Consider the following 21,240-nt stretch of genomic DNA (forward strand, 5'->3'; position numbering starts at 1 on the left):
ATGATTTGATATTTGGTATTCAATAATTATACAATAACTAATTCAGAACTAGAGGGGGTCTTCGTAGTGATTATCAACTTTGTATACCATTAAAATCTCAGTGACATCTGATCAAACAAACTAAGCTTTTCAAAGGCTTTTAGGGCTCAAAGACTCTTAAAAGAATGGAAGTTCTTGTAAATTCAGTAATTTCTAATTGATTGTATTTTGATTGTACAATATTCACAGAGTGACATCCTTCAAAGCATAAATTAATGACATCAACCTCTAACTCATTTTTAACTGTATTGTGCAAATGCTGGCAGTTTTGCAATTATTCTCACTACAAAATCCAGGTCAATTTTCAAACATACTTTTCTATCTTTTCTATTTGCAGGGATCAATGCTGGGTCCCTTATTGTTTGTGATGTGATGTAAATGAGAATGTTGGAGGGGATATGAGCTTGGTCAGGTATTTGACAGTGAGGAGGAAGGTGTTAGGTTACAGGACAATATAAACAGAGGGGCAGATCCGTGGCAGATGGAATTTCACCTGATAAGCCATGTCGTGATACACTTTGGAAGAAACAGCAAGATAAGGGAGTACTCAACAAATAACAGAAAACGAGGAGGCTCATAGGGACAGAGGGACTTTGGAGTAATAGTCCACAGATGCCTGAAAGGGGCAGGACAGGTAGTTAAGAACGCATAAGAACAAATCATATGGGACACTTGCCTTTATCGATCATGGCACAGATTATAAGAGCAAGGAGGTCACGTTGGGGCCAGCCAGAACTTTAGTTAGACCACAGCTGGAGTACTGTGTACAGTTCTGGTCACCACACAGTAGAAAGGACGTGCATGGGAGAGGGTGTAAAGGAGATACACCAGGTTGCTGCCTGGGATGGAGCATTTTAGATTACATTACAGTATTGAAACAGGCCCTTCGGCCCAACAAATCCACACCGCCCCGCCACAAAGAGAGGCTTGATAAGCTTGGGTTATTTTTTTTGAAGCAGAGAAGGTTGAAGGGGGATCTGATAGAGGCGCATAAGATCATGAAAGGTGTGGGGCAAGTTGAATAGAAAACAACTGTTCACCTGAGTTGAAATGTCAATAACAAGGAGGTTTCGAGGGGAATGGAGAAAAAATGTTTTCACCCAGAGAGAGTGAAGGAGATCTGGAATGCACTGCCTGGGAACGGGCTGAGGCATAAGACGTTAGAACCTTTAAAAAGTACTTGGATGAGCACTTCAACTGTCTAACGTTCAAGGTTTTGGGCCTAGTGCAGGAAAGTTGGGCACTTTCGGCAGTACAGACTCAATAAGCCGAAGAGCCTCTTCTGTGCTGAATGATTCTACAAAAAAGACCACAGCAAGAATGGACTCCATTAAAAGTTAAAGTTACAGCATGACAATCAAAACAACTGAAAATAGTTGAACATATTTTGAACAAATACTACAGCTGTAATACTTTTGTACATACAGTCATTCCTGCATATCGGCAAAGGTTCCATTCCTGAGAAACCCCACAAATGATGAATTAGCGAGCATGGAGTTCATGTAAAATCAAGTGAAAAATCGCAGATATGCAAGCTTTTCCCACAGATGTTGAATTTTGTCGATACTTATTTTTTGGCACAGATAGGCAAATTCACAAATCAGAATTTCATAGATAGCAAGGATTTACTGTATAACCATAATAAAATCAGCTCACCAAAGTTTATATGTTCATCGAGGTCCCAGATAAAATCTGGAATTATCCATTTGTACGCTGTTAGATCTGGCATCATTTCTTTCCATTGGTCATATGTCTAACAAATGAAAATGCACAAGAAACTTTCTTAGAGTCATAGAGCTGTACAGCCTGGAAACAGACCCTTCAGTCCAACCTGTCCATGCCAGTCAGATATCCTAAACTAATCTCATTGCCCTTGTAGGCATTAGACCCATATCCCTCCAAACCTTTTCAATTCATATACCCATCCAGATACCTTTTAAATGTTGTAATTGTATCAGTCTCCACCACTTCCTCTGGTAGCTCTTTCGATATACGCACCATCCTCTGCATGACAAAGGGGACCCTTAGGTCCCTTTTAAATCATTCTCATTTCACCTTAAACCTATGCCCTCTAGTTTTGGACACCCCCACTCCAGGGAAAAGACTGTGTAGAGTTTGCACATTCTCCCATTGTCTGCGTGGGTTTCCTCCGGGTGCTCCAGTTTCTTCCCACAGTCCAAAGATGTGCAGGCACCATAGTGTTAGGTGTATTAGACAGAGAGAAATGGGTCTGTGTGGGTTACTCTTCGGAGGGTCGGTGTGGACTTGTTGGGCCGAAGGATCCGTTTCCACACTGTAGGGAACCTAACCTAATCATCTATCCTAACCATTCCCTTTAATGATTTTGTCAACCTCTACAAGGTCACCCCTCAGTCTCTGACACACCAGGGAAAATAGCCCCAGCCTATTCAACCTCTCCCTATAGCTCAAAACCTCCAACCCTGGCAACATCCTTATAAATCTTTTCTGAACCCTTTCAAGCTTCACAACATTCTTCCTATAGAAAAGCTGCAAGTATTCAGGTCAGAAAATAAAAAACAAAAACAAGCAAAGTATTAAAGAAATGAAGACATATTTAATAGCAATTATGAAATATCACATATCTTTACATAATCAACTGGAGGACGTATTACTGGCTAAGTTTAAACTTCAGACTTCGTCATGCCTTTGAAGTAGGAAGCACAGTCACAAAAATAATCCTGAAAAGCTCAAGAAAATACCATTATTCTTATCAGTCCTTTTTTTTTAGTATTTTCATTATATATTTTGTACTGTAAGTATCTGACATACCTTCTTTGCTGTATAACCACCACCTACTGCTGATCCCAGTACAAGATAGCGAATTTTTAACAGTCGGGTTGCCAATCTAGCTAGAATGAAACTTCTATAGGGATAGTATTCAACTTTCAAAGGAAGTGGCTTGGCTGCCCTCAGTGAAAACCTCTTGAAAGTGGAGTATGGCCGAGCTGCAGAATTCCAGTGTAGCTTGCGAGAATTAATGCATGGTGTATTAAGGTGATGAATTGTTCGTGACAACGAGTACAGTCTTTGAGCAGGGAACTTCATTTTAATATCAACAGTGCTTCACAGGGTTTGCCAGAACGCTAAAGGTAGAACAAAACAAAGAAAAATAAGCATCAGTGCTACACAAATACAATGGGCTTATCATAATAAGGACAACTTAAAAGCTGTCATACTGCAGAAAATATCTTGGTTAACACAGGTTTGTGATTAAGTTCAAGCATGCAGAGAGAAAGCAATTCGTAAATCTTGTTCAATCAATCATTCCAAATATCACTGTCAAACAGTGATGGGCTACCAAAAAGGGTGAAGGAAACTTTCCCTTTGTGTTACTGTCTAATAACTTAAGAACTCAAGCAGTTGGACAGATGTTTTCAAGTGTAAGGGCACATAATGACAGCGATCTTGAGCAGTTGAATTCAACTGCATAATAGAATTGAAATGTGAATACCAGCAATGCTTTCTAATACTAATTCATTTCATTGATGACCCAAATCTAGAAAACAAAACACATTCTCATCTTTGTCCATTGAGAAATGAGCTTTATGGGCCAATTGATTTTTTTTTCTGTATCCCTGTCTTCTCATCCTTACATTCTAATACCATGCACTATAAGTAAAAATGTTCTCATTTATTTAAAATGAATTAGATTTTACCAACAACAGATCACTCATCTCATTACTGCACTCAGTTACTACTTCTTAAAAGCCTTACGTGAATCAGAATCAGTCAGTTAGATCAGTGAACACTAACATTTAGTGCCACAGAGGCTAGAATCTATCAAAGGCTGGCATCCTACAATTTGCTGTGAAAAAGATGTGATGTTAATGATAGTGATGCTGAATCATGCACAAAATACTGCTATTTCTGAGGAATGGCAGACTGCGTTTAAATGTAAAGATCCATAGGTTGCTGTTCCACATGCTTTGCTTTACTACTAGCTGCATTAAAACACACCATCTTGTTATTGGTAAATGACTGAAATTCATGACATGGTGTAAAGTGACTATATTCACAGGGATCACAAAATAACTCAAAGTTAGTTGGCAAACACATAAAAGTAAAATTAGAATATTAAACAATTTCATTTCAGCTGCCTTAGGCTTCATTTTCCTAGCACAGAGATTACTATACACTGTTTTGATTTTCACTTACTGCTAATATCCACAGAAGTTTGTTTCTTAAATATACCATCATCTTTTACAAGGATTGGCAAGAGTGTGTGGTGCTAATTAAGTATCCTTCCTAACCCTTGTTATTCCACCACAAGATCAAAACAAGACAACTGGTACCGCAAGATAATCAAGTTCATGGTAAACAAGAGGAAGACCAAATGGAACATTTGTACAAATAACAAGCATGCAACTTTCATACAATCTAGAGTTAAAAATATGCAATCTCCATTCGCAATAATTAAGCATCACAACAACACACAGTTAAATATTCATTTCAAATAATTATTACCTAGAGCAACACAGATTTACAGAGTGATCTCATTTAATTCATCCAAATCTAGAGAACAAGGTAACAATTCCATTTTTATTTTCAAGTGCACTTTAAGTGCTAGTCTTGCCAAAGAAGAAAATGAGAAAAGAAAAAAAAGGTGCTAATAGTAAAGTCAGCTCCCATTAAGAACAGTAGATTTACAGTCAAAGATATGAAAGTGTTTCTGCCAATCAACAAAACCATCTTGATATTTCGGACGTCATGCTTTGTGATGCAAATCTTCAAAGAACCAAATGTTATTACATCATAAAGCACAATATCAATGCTGCACAAAACTGACCTCCAGTTCATGCTCAGTGTACCTGATTAAGCAGTAATTTACCAGAAAAACATAGAAATTAAAAATTAGAAATAAAACTTAAATTTAAAAATTTAACTTTTATACAGAATGCAGTATTAATAAATCAAAAGCAGTCTGGTTAAAACACAAGTAACAGAATAGTGAACAAGAAATCTGGTGAATTTATTTTCTAAGCTATCAGTGCTACTCATAACTAACATTAACCCAGCAAATATCTTGAACCATTTTCCACACTACCTCTGTCTTTCACTTTCTTTATTCAGTCACAGATCTGTGTACATAGTTAGAATTACCATTTCTAACACATTAAAAGTGTTGTGAATCAGGGAAAGATGCATCACTGAAATTTTATAGCATACATTGCCTTTGAGGTTCAGCATTGACCATTATAGTCTACCAATGCATATGGTGAAAGGAAGGGAAGGAAAAGACTGAATAATCAACAAAGTCTAACCAAGGTTCATGATGCCTGGAGTACAAAGATGAGATGATTCCCACATGTTGGGAGTAAGGCTACCTCCTGGGGAGATTAGAAATTACATAAAATGCCAGCATCAAAAAGGGGAAAGCAATCACTGGATTCGCAACAAAGTGAAACTAAAACAGTCAATAACATTCAAAATTGCTCAATTGTTCCTAACCAGACTTTACAAATAACAAATTTTGACACTGTTCATAACTTAAAAAATTAATACTTATTAAAAATGTAACTTTAGCTGAACACAGATAAGCAACAAGGCAATCTAAGATCTTTGATCGAAGTCCAAACTTCTTTGATCGTAAACCCCCACTGGCACACACAGGTAAGAGATAAATTAGAAAATAAAATAAAAACAAAATAGTTTTCCATTTCAATGACGAACACCAGACCTTCATGAAGTTGGATAATAGGGTGAATTACAGATACACAGGACTGTATGTTTTGCTTAAATTTCAAAGTTACTAGTCAATGCAAACAGATTCCACAGACCTCTGGAGACATTTGCTTATTTCTTACAGACTAGGATCTTTCCCTCAGAACTTTCAAAACATCGATTTCTGAAGAATAATTATCAAGCAAAAACCAAAAAAAAACCCAGTCCTGAAGCTTTCAAAAACAAAACAGTCTCCTGCCCAAACCCATTCACTGCAAACAATTTTTTTTCTTCTCATCGCCATTGGTTCTTTGGGAATTCACCTTAAATCAGGTTGTCTGGTTCTTGACCCTTCCATCAACAGACCAGTTTCCCTCCATCTTTCATGCTTTGACCTTTCAACAGCATAGGCACCCTCTATCAAGTGATTTCAATAACTGGAAAAATATGAAGATTTGGGGGGGAAAAGGGAAGGTAAGCAGAGATTGGTAAAGCAGATGTTGTTTAAGCAAACATTGCAAATTTTCTGAACAACATATGACTTGCACTGATAGGCAGAGGGCCCAAAATCAATCTCCTCTTGATGTCCTACATGTCCCTGGCTTATTTACACTCATTGACAAGAGTAATATTGAGGCAACAAAAATAGTCTTGTAGGCCTGGAAGTCTTGTAGGCCTGAATCTCCCACTGGCTGTGCAGGTTTTTCCAGAGCAAATCACACAAAACATTAAGGAATTTAAAATGAACTTTAGATTCAGCCCAAATCCAGTTTCAGTGATGCTTTGCATTAGTTCAAAAACTTATGTGACTAACTGGCCCTGCTAACAAATCTAGTCAAACCCTAAATCAATCACCATCTTGAGTTTCTGTTAACAGGTCCTTTCATAATACCTCAAAGGCACTAAGGTCAGTCAGGATTGACAATTGCACATCATTGAAACTTGGAAATGATTGAAAATGAATTTTATCAGTATACACAATTATTTATAATCAGGCCACTAAAAGATAAATCTATTTTAGCTATGAACTGAGTAACTGCAAACTTTAATACATTATAATATTATTTACACATCTTTAAAGTAAATATTATTTTAAAAAAGTATATTAATCAGCCCACAAAGCTGGCTGCCTCTAGACATTTCCAGTAAGTCTCAGACAGAAGTGAATTAATCACCACCTGAAATGTCACACGACTTGCATTGTCCAGACATTCCAGCCAAACCAACGAAAAGGAACCCCATATGGAGTGTAAGCATTTGAGGGGGAAGCAAAGACCCAGTCATATTATTATCCAGAGACCCAGATCACGTTCAGGGGAATAGTCTTATCATGGCAGATATTAGAATTTAAGTTCCATAAAAAAAATCTGATATTAAAGAGTCGAATGGTGATCATTAATCCATTGTCGATTGTTGGAACAACTCATTTGGTTCACTCGTAGAGTCACAGAGATGTACAGCATGCAAACAGACTCTTTGGTCCAACCCGTCCATGCTGACCAGATATCCCAACCCAAACTAGTCCCACCTGCCAGCACTCGACCCATATCCCTCCAAACCCTTCCTATTCATATACCATCCAAATGCTTCTTAAATGTTGCAATTGTACTAGCCTCCACCACATCCTCTGGCAGCTCATTCAATACACGTACCACCCTCTGCGTGAAAATGTTGCCTCTTGGGTCCCTTTTATATCTTTCCCCTCTCACCCTAAACCTATGTCCTCCGGTTCTGGACTCCCCCACCCCAGAGACAAGACATCGTCTATTTATCCTATCCATGCCCCTCATAATTTTGTAAACCTCTATAAGGTCACCCCTCAGCCTCCAATGCTCCAGGGAAAACAACCCCAGCCTATTCAGCCTCTCCCTGTAGCTCAGGTCCTCCAACCCTGGCAACATCCTTGTAAATCTTTTCTGAACCCTTTCAAGTTTCACAACATCTTTCCGATAGGAAGGAGAGCAGAATTGCACACAATGCTCCAACAGTGGCCTCACCAATGTCCTGTACAGCTGCAACATTACCTCCCAACTCCTGTACAAAAGGTAGTGGGTCTAGCACCGATCCTTGTGGCACTCCACTGGTCACAGGCCTCCAGTCTGAAAAGCAACTCTTCACCACCACCCTCTGTCTTCTACCTTTGAGCCAGTTCTGTATCCAGATGGCTAGTTCTCCCTGTATTCCATGAGATCTAACCTTGTTAACCAGTCTCCCATGGGGAACCTTGTCGAATGTCTTACTGAAGTCCATATAGATCACATCTATTGCTCTGCTCTCATCAACCTTCTTTGTTACTAAATGAATATCCTTTAGGGGAGGAAACTGCCATCCTTACCTGATCTGGCCTACATGTGACTCCAGACCCACAGTAACCCCACAGCTTGACTCTTAACTGCCCTCTAGGCAATTGGGAATAGGCAATAAATGTTGGCCTAGCTGGCAACGCCCTCATCCCATAAACGAATGCTCAGAGCAAAGAAATCCATGCATTTATGCTTGATTTAGTGCTAATGACTCCACAGATTCTGTTAAAAGCCATTAAAGATTTTAACAGATCAAAACCCACCTTCTTAGTTGTGCGACTAAGGTGGAAGCCCCCGTCACTTAAATGAAATGGGTTTGTTTAAATTATCGAAGTTTATGTGCAAACCCTGACTTCTGCAAAAAATTCTGCATTCTCATACAAAACAAACAAATTCCCAGCGTACAATTGCTACACCTTAATCAGCCATTTGACTACATCTATGTGCCTGTGAAAGGGACTTTTTTGTACAGGCCAGTGAAATAATTTCCAATGGACTCTGAAATTAACGTGAACATAGAACATTACAGCACAGTAGGCCCTTCGGCCCTTGATGGTTCCACAGGTTGACGCAACAATCTGAAGCCCAGTGAGCCTGACTTCGGTGGTGGGCAAGTTGTTGGAGGGAATCCTGAGGGACAGGATGATTAGGGATAGTCAACATGGCTTTGTGCATGGGAAATCATGTCTCACAAACTTGATTGAGTTTTTTGAAGAAGTAACAAAGAGGATTGATGAGGGCAGAGCAGTAGATGTGATCTATATGGACTTCAGTAAGGCATTCAACAAGGTTCATCATGGGATACTGATTAGCAAGATTAGATCTCAAGGAATACAGGGAGAACTAGCCATTTGGATACAGAACTGGCTCAAAGATCGAAGACAGAGTGGTGGTGGAAGGTTGTTTTACAGATTGGAGGCTTGTGACCAGTGGAGCGCAACAAGGATCAGTGCTGGGTCCACTTCTTTTCGGCATTTATATAAATGATTTGGATGTGAGCATAACAGGTATATGCTCACCTGTTATCAGTTTGCAGATGACACCAAAATTGGAGGTGTAGTGGACAGCAAAGAGGGTTACCTCAGATTACAACAGGATCTTGACCAGATAGGCCAATGGGCTGAGAAGTGACAGATGGAGTTTAATTCAGATAAATGCGAGGTGCTGCATTTTCGGAAAGCAAATCTTAGCAGGACTTATACACTTAATGGCAAGGTCCTCGGGAGTGTTGCTGAACAAAGAGACCTTGGAGTGCAGGTTCATAGCTCCTCGAAAGTGGAGTCGCAGGTAGATAAGATAGCGAAAAAGGCGTTCGGTATGCTTTCTTTTATTGGTCAGAGCATTGAGTAGGATATTGGTTAGGCCGCTTTTAGAGTATTGCATGCAATTCTGGTCTCCTTCCTGTCAAAAAGATGTGAAACTTGAAAAGGTTCAGAAAATATTTACAAGGATATTGCCAGGGTTGAAGGATTTGAGCTATAGGGAGATGATCAGTCCAGGGCTGTTTTCCCTGGAGCATAAGAGGCTGAGGGGTGACCTTATAGACGTTTATAAAATCATGAGGGGCATGGATTTGTAGGGATATGGGCCAGGTGCTGGCGCGTGGGACTAGATTGGGTTGGGATATCTGGTCGGCATGGACAAATTGGACTGATCTCTTTCCATGCTGTACATCTCTATGGCTCTATGACTCTCTGTAACCTACAACATGCTTCATTACTATCCACAACTCCACCAACCTTAATGTCATCCGCAAATTTATGCACCCATCCTTCTACGGCCTCATCTCGGTCATTCATAAAAATGACAAACAGTAATGGCCCCAAAACAGATCCTTGCAGTACACCACTAGTAACTGAACTCCAGGATGAACATTTCCCATCAACCACCACCCTCTGTCTTCTTTCAGCTCGCCAACGTCTGATCCAAACTACCACATCACCCTCAATCCCATGCCTCCGTATTTTGTGCAATAGCCTACCATGGTGAAACTTATCAAATACCTTACTGAAATCCATGTGCACCACATCAACTGCTTTACCCTCATCCACCTATTTGGTCACTATCTCAAGGAATTTAATAAGGTTTGTGAGGCACAACCTACCCTTCACAAAACAGTGTTAACTATCCCTAATTAACTTATTCCTCTTTAGATGATTATAAATCCTATTTCTTATAAACTTTCCCATCACTTTAACCACAACCGAAGTAAGGTTCACTGGCTGACAATTATCAGGGTTGTCTCTACTCCTCCTCTTGAACAAGGGGACAACATTTGCTATCCTCCAGTCTTCTGGCAGAATTCCTGTAGATATGATGACAAAGATGAAAGCCAAAAGGCTCTGCAATGTCCTCTCTGGTTTCCCAGAGAATCCAAGGAAAAAAATCCCATCCGGCCCAAGGGACTTATCTATTTTCACACTTTCTAGAGTTGCTAACTCTTCCTTGCAAACGTCAATCCCGTCTCATCTAGTAGCCAGTATCTCAGTATTCATCTCGACAACACTGTCTTTTTCGATTGCGAATACTGATGAAAAATATTCATTTAGCGCTTCCCCATCTCCTCAGACTCCATGCACAACTTCCCCCTACTATCCTTAATTGGCCCTTATCTTTCTCTAGCCAAATTTTCTCTAACCAACGCCAATATCTTGGAGTTTAATTAATTTGTAATTTCTCACCTTTCCTTATTATTTGTTCTGTGTTGAACATGTGCATGAGAGTGAGAGAGAATGTGGCAGATACTATGAACCAACTAGCATTTTGAATGCAGTAATAAACATAACTTTAGAATCATACAGCATTTGGCCCAATACATCCATGCCGACCAGGTTTCCTAAACTGAACTCGTCCCATTTGTCTACTTTTAGCCCATATCTTTCTAAACTTTGCCTATTCATATGCCTGTCCAAATGACTTTTCAATATTACCATTTCCTCTGGCAGCTCACTTTATGGATGCAGCACCCTCTGTGTGAAAAAGTCACCCCCAAGTCCCTTTTAAATCTTTCCCTTTTCATTTTAAACCTATGCCCTCTAGTTCTGGACTCTCCTAACCTGGAGAGACCTTGACTATTCATCTTATCGATACACCCCATCAACTTCTATAAGTTTTCTATGCTCCAGGGAAAGAAGTCCCAGCCTATCCAGCCTCCCCTTCTAAGTCAAACCCTCCAGTCTTGATAAACATCCTTGTAAATCTTTTTTGCACCCTTTCCAGTTTAATAACATCCACCCTACAGCAGTGTGAGCAGAATTGTATGCAGTACTCCAAATGTGGCTTTACTAATATCTTGTACAGCTGTAATATGACCTCCCACCTCCTGTACTCATTGCTCTGACCGATGAAGGCAAGCATGCCAAACACCTTCATCGCCACTGTGATGCCACTTTCAAGGAACTATGTACTTACACCTCTAGGTCTCTTTATTTGACAACACTCCCCAGGACCCTACCATGACCTTTTTTAAACCATAAATAATTTGTTATGTGTCATTTTAAATTGCTGACAGGGTTTGGGGAAACACACTATGGCCTACTTTTAAAAGGGCAAAGGGAAAACAAGAAAATTAAAAGCCACCTGTGATATCAACTGCAGAGAAAATCATTAAAAATAAATAACTTCATCTGTTCTTGCTTGTGACAGAAGTTGGGGGTTTGACTGGTACTGGAATCAATAAAACTAGCCACAAGTTTCACCAAAGTGCACAAAAATCTGAGGAGAATCCAAATTTTCAAATGAGCCTTAATTGGATACTGAAAGAAACCCATGAGAAACCAAGGAAGGAAAATTCAGTGGCTGAAATTATCTTCAAGATAAAGAAATACAACCTTAAATTCTCATAATTCCTTTCTCAGAACAACATAGTAAATTTTGCTGCCAATATATTTAGAAAAGCAAAAGGTAACTGTAGACATACCAGCTTCTCTAAACCTACGACCATTGAGATTTGTGGTTAGAATATGAAGCAAATAGACCTGAGATGCTCCAGATAACTTGACAAGCAGTTAGACCTCATTCATTAGCCAAGCAGACATAAGAGTCAGACCAAAAACTGATACAAAGTCCTGCACCCAAAATAATTACCCTAGCTCTACAATGGAGGATGGAGCAGAAAAGGAGAGACAGAGTTTAAACACCAAGTGTGCATTACAGCAGCAAGTGAGAGAAAGGGAGAACAAGTTGAGAGAAAGACGGAAGGGAGGGAGTGTTTCAGTAAAAAGAGGGAAGCTCAGAAAAGGAAATGAGAGAGTAGTAGTGAAAAAGTGCTGGAGATGAAAATAAAAGTTCAAGAAGACAGCGATGACATAAATAGATCAAAATGTAACAAGAGGCAGATGCCAAATTACAGCATGATGGTTTTGGAAGGTCCCAGGCACTGAGCCCTAAAATTCCAGAAGAGTTGAAGGAGACTGAAGAAATAAAGGTTAAGCAGAAAGGTTCTGTTCACTTATCATGTGCTGAAAAGGTCTTTCAAAGGAAAATTACCAGATATAATGTGACACCATGCCATACAGAGGTAGAAGGACAGGTGAGCAAAAGCTTGGCCAGAGGTAGAAAGCCAGGATGGTTTGGAGAGAGAATCCAAGAGTTTAAAATCTAAAAGCAGAAGACACTGGCACTAACAGTGGAGCAAAGAAAATCATGGAAGTTAAAGCAGCCAGAATTTGAAGACTTGTAGATATGAATAAGGAGATTTACACTATATTTAGAATCATAGAGTTCTACAGGACTGAAACACACCCTTAGGTCGAACTCATCCATGCCGACCAGATATCCTAAATTAATCTCGTCCCATTGACAGCATTTGTCCCATATTCCTCTAAATCCTTTGTACTCATGCACCCATCCAGATGTCTTTTAAATGTTGTAATTGTACCGATCTCAACCACTTCCTCTGTAGCTTATTCCATATACACACCACCCTCTGCATAAAAAAGTTGCCCCTTAGATTTAAAAGGGACCTTTCTTCTTTCACCTTAAACCTATGCCCTCTAGTTCTGGACTCCCCTGCCTGGGAAAAAGACCTTGACTATTTACCTTATCCATGCCCCTCATAATTTTATAAACTCCATAAGGTCATCCTTCAGCCTCCAATGCTCCAGAGAAAATGAGCCAAGCCTATTTAGACTCTCGCTCTAGCTCAAATCCTTGTCAACATCCATGTCAATCTTTTCTGAACCCTTGCAAATTTAATAATATCTTTTTTCTTGCAATATTTTACCTGAATAGATTTGTTCATCACCTTTGTTCTGCATTTTGAATATGAACTTTGCCTTCCCAATTTCTTATTGTACCTCACTCCCTTTACAGCTCAAAGATGTGTATATTTTACTTCTCCTGATAAGACCATCAGTTCCTTTGTTTACTGTTTAACCTCTTGGCCTTTGACATTTTTTTAGTCCATCAGCTATGCAGATCCCTCACCTCACTTCAAAGTGATTTGAAATGCTCCTTCACTGGTTGTTGCAATCTTCTGTGTTCTTGCTGTTTCTGTTTCAAAAGTCTTTTCATGCAATATTTTTAATTTTAGTTCTGCAACCAGTACTGGTATTTGTCAAAACGCAGTCCTGCTTATTCCATATTTTATTTGAAATAATATATCAATTTTCCCTCAAAGTATCAACTCTCGTGTGCATCGAATTTTGAAGAGGTATTGAATGTTCAGCGCACAATCTTTCTTCATAAATTGAATCAAACAGAATGTTTTCACACAAGAGGTTGAGTCTGTGATTAAGAAAGCGAATGCAATGTTGTCTCTTATCTCAAGAGGGTTGGAATATAAAAGCAGAGATGTACTACTAAGACTTTATAAAGCTCTGGTTAGGCCCCATTTGGAGTACTGTGTCCAGTTTTGGTCCCCACACCTCAGGAAGGACATACTGGCACTGGAACGTGTCCAGCGGAGATTCACACGGATGATCCCTGGAATGACAGGTCTAGCATATGAGGAACGGCTGAGGATACTGGGATTGTATTCGTTGGAGTTTAGAAGATTAAGGGGAGATCTAATAGAAACGTACAAAATAATACATGGCTTTGAAAAGGTGGATGCTAGAAAATTGTTTCTGTTAGGCGAGGAGACTAGGACCCGTGGACACAGCCTTAGAATTAGAGGGGGTCATTTCAGAACGGAAATGCGGAGACATTTCTTCAGCCAGAGAGTGGTGGGCCTGTGGAATTCATTGCCACGGAGTGCAGTGGAAGCCGGGACGCTAAATGTCTTCAAGGCCGAGATTGATAGGTTCTTGTTGTCTAGAGGAATTAAGGGCTACGGGGAGAACGCTGGCAAGTGGAGCTGAAATGCGCATCAGCCATGATTGAATGGCGGAGTGGACTCGATGGGCCGAATGGCCTTACTTCCACTCCTATGTCTTATGGTCTTATGGTCACTGCACTTGCAATTCTAATGTTAAAGCTGACACTAATTCAAAATCTGAGAGATATTTCGGTATTATCCAGATATCCAAAATAATGAAGTAATTCCAGTCTGAGAAACAAAACTTGGAAGCGGTAAAAGCAACAACAGCTCTGAACAATAAAGTTTATGTTGTGTCACCTTTAAGTGCAGCAAGAAATACTCCCATTCGTTGTAATGCAGTTTCTAGTCATATAATTAGCAACTTCTTTTTCTCCCAACAGGACAAAAGCATAATTGCCCCTCCAAAGAACTAGGATAAACAGTGGCCCGAATGACCTCTGCACTGCTACAAATTTCTATGATTATATATTTCACGTTATCAATATGCCAAGACTTCCATTAAAAAATAAAGTTTGCTGGAAACTTTCCCAGCATCTCACACTCCAAGATTATGATCAACCAAGCCAGATTAAAGACACACTCCACTCTGTCACAACTATAATTCTTAGTCACAGATTTTCTTTCCCACATTGCCATCCAAAGCAAAGCTGCTAATCAAAAATTGAGTGTGTTCAGCCTTCTGTCATAAACAACACTGGACAAGCTCTAGAAGTGAAAGGCTAGACTTGGCACCAGATACCAAAAACAAACTTTTAATTAGATTTAGCTGTAAGACTGTAAAACCAAAATGTGAAGGACAATAGGGTGCATCCTCAACATGACCTTTCAAAAACTGATTGGGGACAGATGTTTGCAGATAAAGGGATGGCTGGAAAGTGGGAAGCCTTCAGAAATGAGATAACAAGAGTCCAGAGACAGTATCTTCCTGTTAGGTTGAAAGGAAAGGCTGGAAGATGTAGGGAATGCTGGGTGACTAAAGAAATTGAGGGCTTGGTTAAGAAAAAGAAGGATGCATATGTCAGATATAGGCAAGTTGGATCGAGTGAAGCCTTAGAAGAGTATAAAGGCAGTAGAAATATACTTAAGAGGGAAATCAGGAGGGCAAAAAGGGGAAATGAGATAGCTTTGGCAAATCGAGTTAAGAAGAAACCAAAGGGATTTTACAAATACATTAAGCACTAGGGACCCCAAAGATCAGCAAGGCAGCCTTTGTGTGGAGCCACAGGAGATGGGGGAGAAACTAAACGACTACTTTGCATCAGTATTTACTGTGGAAAAGGACTTGGAAGATATAGGATGTAGGGAAATAGATGGTGACACCTTGGAAAATGTCCACATTACAGAGGAAGAAGTGCTGGATGTCTTGAAACGGGTAAAGGTGGATAAATCCCCAGGACCTGATCAAGTGCACTCTAGAACTCTGTGGGAAGCTAGAGAGGTGATTGCTGGGCCTCTTGCTGAGATATTTGTATCATCGATAGTCACAGGTGAGGTGCAGGAAGACTGGAGGTTGGCTAACATGATGCCACTGTTTAAGAAGGGTGGAAAGGACAAGCCAGTGAGCCTGACATTGGTGGTGGACAAGTTGTTGGAGGGAATCCAGAAAGACAAGGTGTGCCTGCATTTGGAAAGGCAAGAACTGATTAGGAATAGTCAACATGGCTTTGTGCGTGGGAAATCATGTCTCACAAACTTGATTGAGTTTTATGAAGAAGTAACAAAGAGGATTGATGAGGGCAGAGTGGTGAACATGATCTATATGGACTTCAGTAAAGCGTTAAATAAGGTTCCCCATGGGAGACTGATTAGCAAGGTTAGATCTCATGGAGTTCAGGGAGAATGTGCCATTTGGATGTAGAACTGGCTCAAAGATAGAAGACAGAGGGTGGTGGTCTGTGACCAATGGAGTGCCACAAGGATCGATGCTGGGTCCACTACTTTTCATCATTTATATAGATGATTTGGATGTGAACATCGGAGGTATAGTTAGTAAGTTTGCAGCTGACACCAAAATTGGAGGTGTCGTGGACAGCAAAGAAGGTTACCTCAGATTACAACGGGAACTTGATCAGATGGGCCAATTGGCTGAGAAGAGGCAGAAGGAATTTAATTTGTATAAATGCGAGGTGCTGCATTTTGGGAAAACAAATCTTAGCAGGACTTATACACTTAGTGGTAAGGTCCTAGGGAGTGTGGCTGAACAAAGAGACCTTGGAGTGCAGGTCCATAGGTCTTTGAAAGTGGGGTCACAGGTAGATAGGATAGTGAAGGCAGCGTTTGGGTAAGCTTTCCTTTATTGGTCAGAGTATTGAGTACAAGAGTTGGGAGGTCATGTTGCGGCTGTTCAGGACATTGGTTTGGCCACCTTTGGACTATTGTGTGCAATTCTGGTCTCCTTCCTATCGGAATGATGATGTGAAACTTGAAAGGGTTCAGAAAAGATTTACAAGGATGTTGCCAGGGCTGGAAGATTTGAGCTAAAGGGAGAGGTTGAATAGGCTGGGACTGTTTTCCCAGGTTTATAAAATCACGAAGGACAAGGATAAGATAAATAGGCAAAGTCTCTTCCCTGGGTGGGGGAGTCCAGAACTAGAGGGCATAGGTTTAAGGGTGAGAGGGGAAAGATATAAGAGAGAACTAAGGGGCACCTTTTTCATACAGAGGGTGGTACGTGTATGGAAAAGGCTGCCAGAGGAAGTGGTGGTGACTCGTACAATTGCAACATTTAAAAGGCATCTGGATGGGCATATGAATACAAAGAGTTTGGAGAGATATGGGCTAGATGCTGGCAGGTGGGACTAGGTTGGGCTGGTGTATGGTCGGCATGGATGAGTAGGACCGAAGGGTCTGTTTCCGTGCTGTACATCTGTGACTCTATGACACTGAAACAATGTTTGAGAGTACACTTTCAAACACTGAAGAGCAATTGAACAACAGATGAGAGAGAAGTCATTTGTAGGTCATTTGTTGGATTGTTGGTTATGGGTCTATGTGCAAATCTGCAGTCTCGTTTATGGACGTGACAGTACCAATGATGAAATTATTTGGTGTCAACAGTACTTCAAACTATACAGCCTGCTAAGTCGACAAACGTTCAAGCATTTTTAGTGTTGAATAACTTTTCTGACAATTACTTTACACAATTATATATATATAAATATCGACAAACAAAAATCTATTTGCATGGCTGATGAAATATTTTAGAGAAAGTTTAATTGAAAAGAACTTGATCTTACAAGATGAATTAAAGTGGTGGTCCACCACCCAAATTGGGAAGTTGGGTCATGGAAGAAAATTTCCAATACTAATACTCTGACTGGCTATGTCATAGAGATGTACAGCATGGAAACAGACCCTTCGGTCCAAACCGTCTATGCCAACCAGATATCCCAACCCAATCTAGTCCCACCTGCCAGCACCCGGCCCATATCCCTCCAAACCCTTCCTATTCATATACACATCCAAATGCCTCTTAAATGTTGCAATTGTACCAGCTTCTACCACATCCTCTGGCAGCTCATTCCATACACGTACTACCCTCTGCGTGAAAAAGTTGCCCCTTAGATCTCTTTTATATCTTTCCCCTCTCACCCTAAACCTATGTCCTCGAGACCTGGACTTCCCGACACCAAGGAAAAGACTTTGCTTATTTACCCTATCCATGTCCCTCATAATTTTGTAAACCTCTATAAGGTCACCCCTCAGCCTCCGACGCTCCAGGGAAAACAGCCTCAGCCTGTTCAGCCTCTCCCTGTAGCTCAGATCCTACAATCCTGGCAACATCCTTGTAAGTCTTTTCTGAACCCTTTCAAGTTTCACAACATCTTTCCGATAGGAAGGAGACCAGAATTGGTGTCATTAACTAACAGCTTCTGACAGCTAGTCCAAACCATCACAAACCATAAGCAAAAACAGAAATTGCTGGAAAAAAAAACTCAGCAGGTCTGGCAGCATCTGTGGAGAGAAAACAGAGTCAACGTTTCGGGTCAAGCAACTAGAGGGACTGGTAAAAGGACGACAAATGAAGGTAGAATCCAGAGACAAGGGAGGTGTCACTCACAGTAGATTCTGCGTTTTGCTGCTGGTCACTGATACCTATTAGAAATACAGACGTCCGGACACACTGCAAGGACAGGATTAGACTCGGTTTCGGTGCCTTCGTTTCACATTGAAAAGACTTGAAGGGGAGAGGGGAGCAGGACAGATGGGGCTGGACAAGCTGCGGTTAATGGGGCTGCTGTTGTTTCGGACAAACGGCACCAGTTTGAACAGTGAGGGCCCCAGTAAAGGGCTGACATTCAGACAGAGGCCGAGGAAAGTCCCGGGGTGAACAACTGGCGGCGACTCAGCAAATCAGCGCCGGGGTGGGGGTGGGGGGAAGGCCTAGAGGCAAGAGGGCAACTTCAACCCGCGACCGAGGGGGGACTCAGAGCCCACGGCCTCCACCGGGGACATATCAAACAGCTTCTTACCAGCATAGGCCGCCGGAGCGGTACTCAGCCCGAGTCCACCCGGAATCTCATTCAGGAGCGAACAGCCCGGCTACTTCCGGCCCCTGCTTCAAGGTCCGGGCTGCAAACGCGACCCGGAACAAAGAGTCCTCCCTCGAGAAGGTGGAGAAAGTGCCCAGAGACTCCCACATCAGCCTCATGCTGTAAGTCGTGCAGCTATGTTCCCCAGGCTGTGTCCACAAACAACATAATTTATGCTGTAAATGATTTTACTTTCCCACATTCTGTGAGAGCAATATTCCTTATCAATGTGTTAAAAATTAAATGTATTAGGAATGTGTGATTTTAAGCATCTCAGTCTGTATATTTTTAGTTATGTGAGATGCATATATAGTGTCTTATTGTGGATTATCTGAGAATAAAAAATCAGTAAAAGAAACAGCTTTTTACTTGCTTTAACTGCATTTTCTGTCCTCTATTTGTTCTGTTCAAAAAACTGCAGATGCTGAAATCCAAAGCAGACAAGCAGGAAACAGGAAGAACACAGCAAGCCAGGCAGCATCAGGAGGTGGTGAAGTTGATGTTTCAGGTATAACCCTTCTTCAGGAATCTATTTGTTCTTTGGCATTATTCTCCTGAGGGATTTGAAAACTCACACAAGAATTCTAAAACCGAGATATTGTGGGGCAGTCTAGGACCAGAGAGTATAATCTCAGAGACAGAGAGGAAAAGGAATTTCTTCTTTCAGAGAGTAGTGAATGTGTGGAATTCTTTACCGAAGTGGACTGTCGAGACAGGGTGATTAAGTGTATTCAAGGCTGAAATAGACAAATCAGTGAGGGAAGGAGGGTCATGAGAAGATGCAAGAAAGTAGCGATAAAGATTATCATATCAGCCATGATTTCATTAAATGGTGGAGAGGATTGATTGGCCTACTTCTGTTTAAATGGCTTCTGGACTTACTAATTGCCTGGACACCAATGTAAACCAGTGAGATTAGACTACAGGATAGGTGAATGCTGAGGCTTCTGATGCAAGTGAAAAAAGTGGGTGACAGCGTTTTTACAATTAATGGAGAATGCAAGAGTTGAGTGTACTATAATAGTAGATTCTCCAGGAGTGTAAAGGCACTAATGAGCTGAAAAGGGGCAAAATCTGGAGATGCTGCAGAGGCAGAAGTATGTGGCCTTAGAAATTGTTTATATGTGAGGATGAAAACTGATTTTTAGGTAGAGGCATACAAATATACAAGGACTGTCTCAGCCTCTTGCCAGGGGAGGGATATTACTGATAGCCAGAGAATAGAAATTGGAACCAAAATCAGTCTTCCCAATTAGGTTTGCAGATGACACCAAAATTGGAGGTGTAGTGGACAGCGAAGAGGGTTACCTCAGATTACAACAGGATCTGGACCAGATGGGCCAATGGGCTGAGAAGTGGCAGATGGAGTTTAATTCCGATAAATGCGAGGTGCTGCATTTTGGGAAAGCAAATCTTAGCAGGACTTATACACTTAATGGAAAGGTCCGCGGGAGTGTTGCTGAATAAAGAGATCTTGGAATGCAGGTTCATAGATCCTTGAAAGTGGAGTCACAGTAGGATAGTGAAAAAGGCGTTTAGTATGCTTTCTTTTATTGGTCAGTGTATTGAGTACAGGAGTTGGGAGATCATGTTGCGGCTGTACAGGACATTGGTTAGGCCGCTGTTGGAATATTGCATGCAATTCTGGTCTCCTTCCTATCGGAAAGATGTTGTGAAACTTAAAAGGGTTCAGAAAAAACTTATAAGGATGTTGCCAGGGTTGAAGGATTTGAACTATGGGGAGAGGCTGAACAGGCTGGGGCTGTTTCCCCTGGAGCATCAGAGGCTGAGGGATGACCTTATAGAGGTTTACAAAATTATGTGGGGCATGGATAGGATAAATAGACAAAGTATTTTCCCTGGGGTCGGAGAATCCAGAACTAGAGGTTTAGGATGAGAGGGGGAAGATATAAAAGAGACTTAAGGGGCAACTTTTCACACAGAGGGTGGTATGTGTATGGGATGAGCTGCCAGAGGAAGTGGTGGAGACTGGTACAATTGCAACATTTAAGAGGCATTTGGATGGGTATATGAATAGGATGGGTTTGGAGGGATATGGGCCGGGTGCTGGCAGGTGGGACTAGATTGGGTTGGGATATCTGGTTGGCATAGACGGGTTGGACCGAAGGGTCTGTTTCCATGCTGTACATCTCTATGACTCTAAATTTTTGCTCATTCAGTCCTGGATATCAGATAAGGAGGAGTTGAGAGAGGGGATCGGATGGTACCAGTTGGATGTACATAAGATGAGAAGTAGCAAATATAAACCCTCTATTCAAGAAGAGAGCTAAGCAGAAAACAGGAAACATTAGGTCAATTAGCTTGAGGCTGTCTGATATGGGAAATGTGATACAATGAATAACTAAAGAGACCATAGCTACACGTAGAAAATCTCAATATAATCAGGAAGATTCAGCATGGT

General features: G+C 40.9%; 2 protein-coding genes across 9 annotated transcripts in view; one reads left to right on the forward strand and one right to left on the reverse strand.

The window, feature by feature from the left end:
- The window catches only part of opa1 (OPA1 mitochondrial dynamin like GTPase), a 130,048-nt gene extending 111,182 nt beyond the window's left edge, over positions 1-18,866 (reverse strand). For 4 of the 7 annotated variants that reach the window (XM_072572547.1, XM_072572544.1, XM_072572543.1 and 1 more), the window contains exons 1-3: positions 18,759-18,866; positions 2,830-3,143; positions 1,696-1,792 (exon numbers count right to left, since the gene is read on the reverse strand). In XM_072572547.1, the coding sequence (XP_072428648.1) occupies positions 1,696-1,792; positions 2,830-3,105 (373 nt within the window). In that variant the 5' untranslated portion in view covers positions 3,106-3,143; positions 18,759-18,866. Of the gene's footprint in view, positions 1-1,695; positions 1,793-2,829; positions 3,144-6,044; positions 6,159-18,758 lie in introns of all 7 variants that reach the window. The other 3 variants (XM_072572548.1, XM_072572545.1, XM_072572542.1) reach the window with 2 other exon arrangements.
- Positions 18,782-21,240, forward strand: part of LOC140478920 (probable cation-transporting ATPase 13A4) — a 110,759-nt gene continuing 108,300 nt past the window's right edge. For both annotated transcript variants that reach the window (XR_011960895.1, XM_072572549.1), the window contains exons 1-2: positions 18,782-18,940; positions 19,240-19,326. The gene's annotated coding sequence lies outside the window, so the exon portion shown is untranslated. The remainder of the gene's footprint in view (positions 18,941-19,239; positions 19,327-21,240) is intronic.

The sequence above is a fragment of the Chiloscyllium punctatum genome, chromosome 6 (assembly GCF_047496795.1).
Source record: "Chiloscyllium punctatum isolate Juve2018m chromosome 6, sChiPun1.3, whole genome shotgun sequence".
Lineage (NCBI taxonomy): Eukaryota > Metazoa > Chordata > Chondrichthyes > Orectolobiformes > Hemiscylliidae > Chiloscyllium > Chiloscyllium punctatum.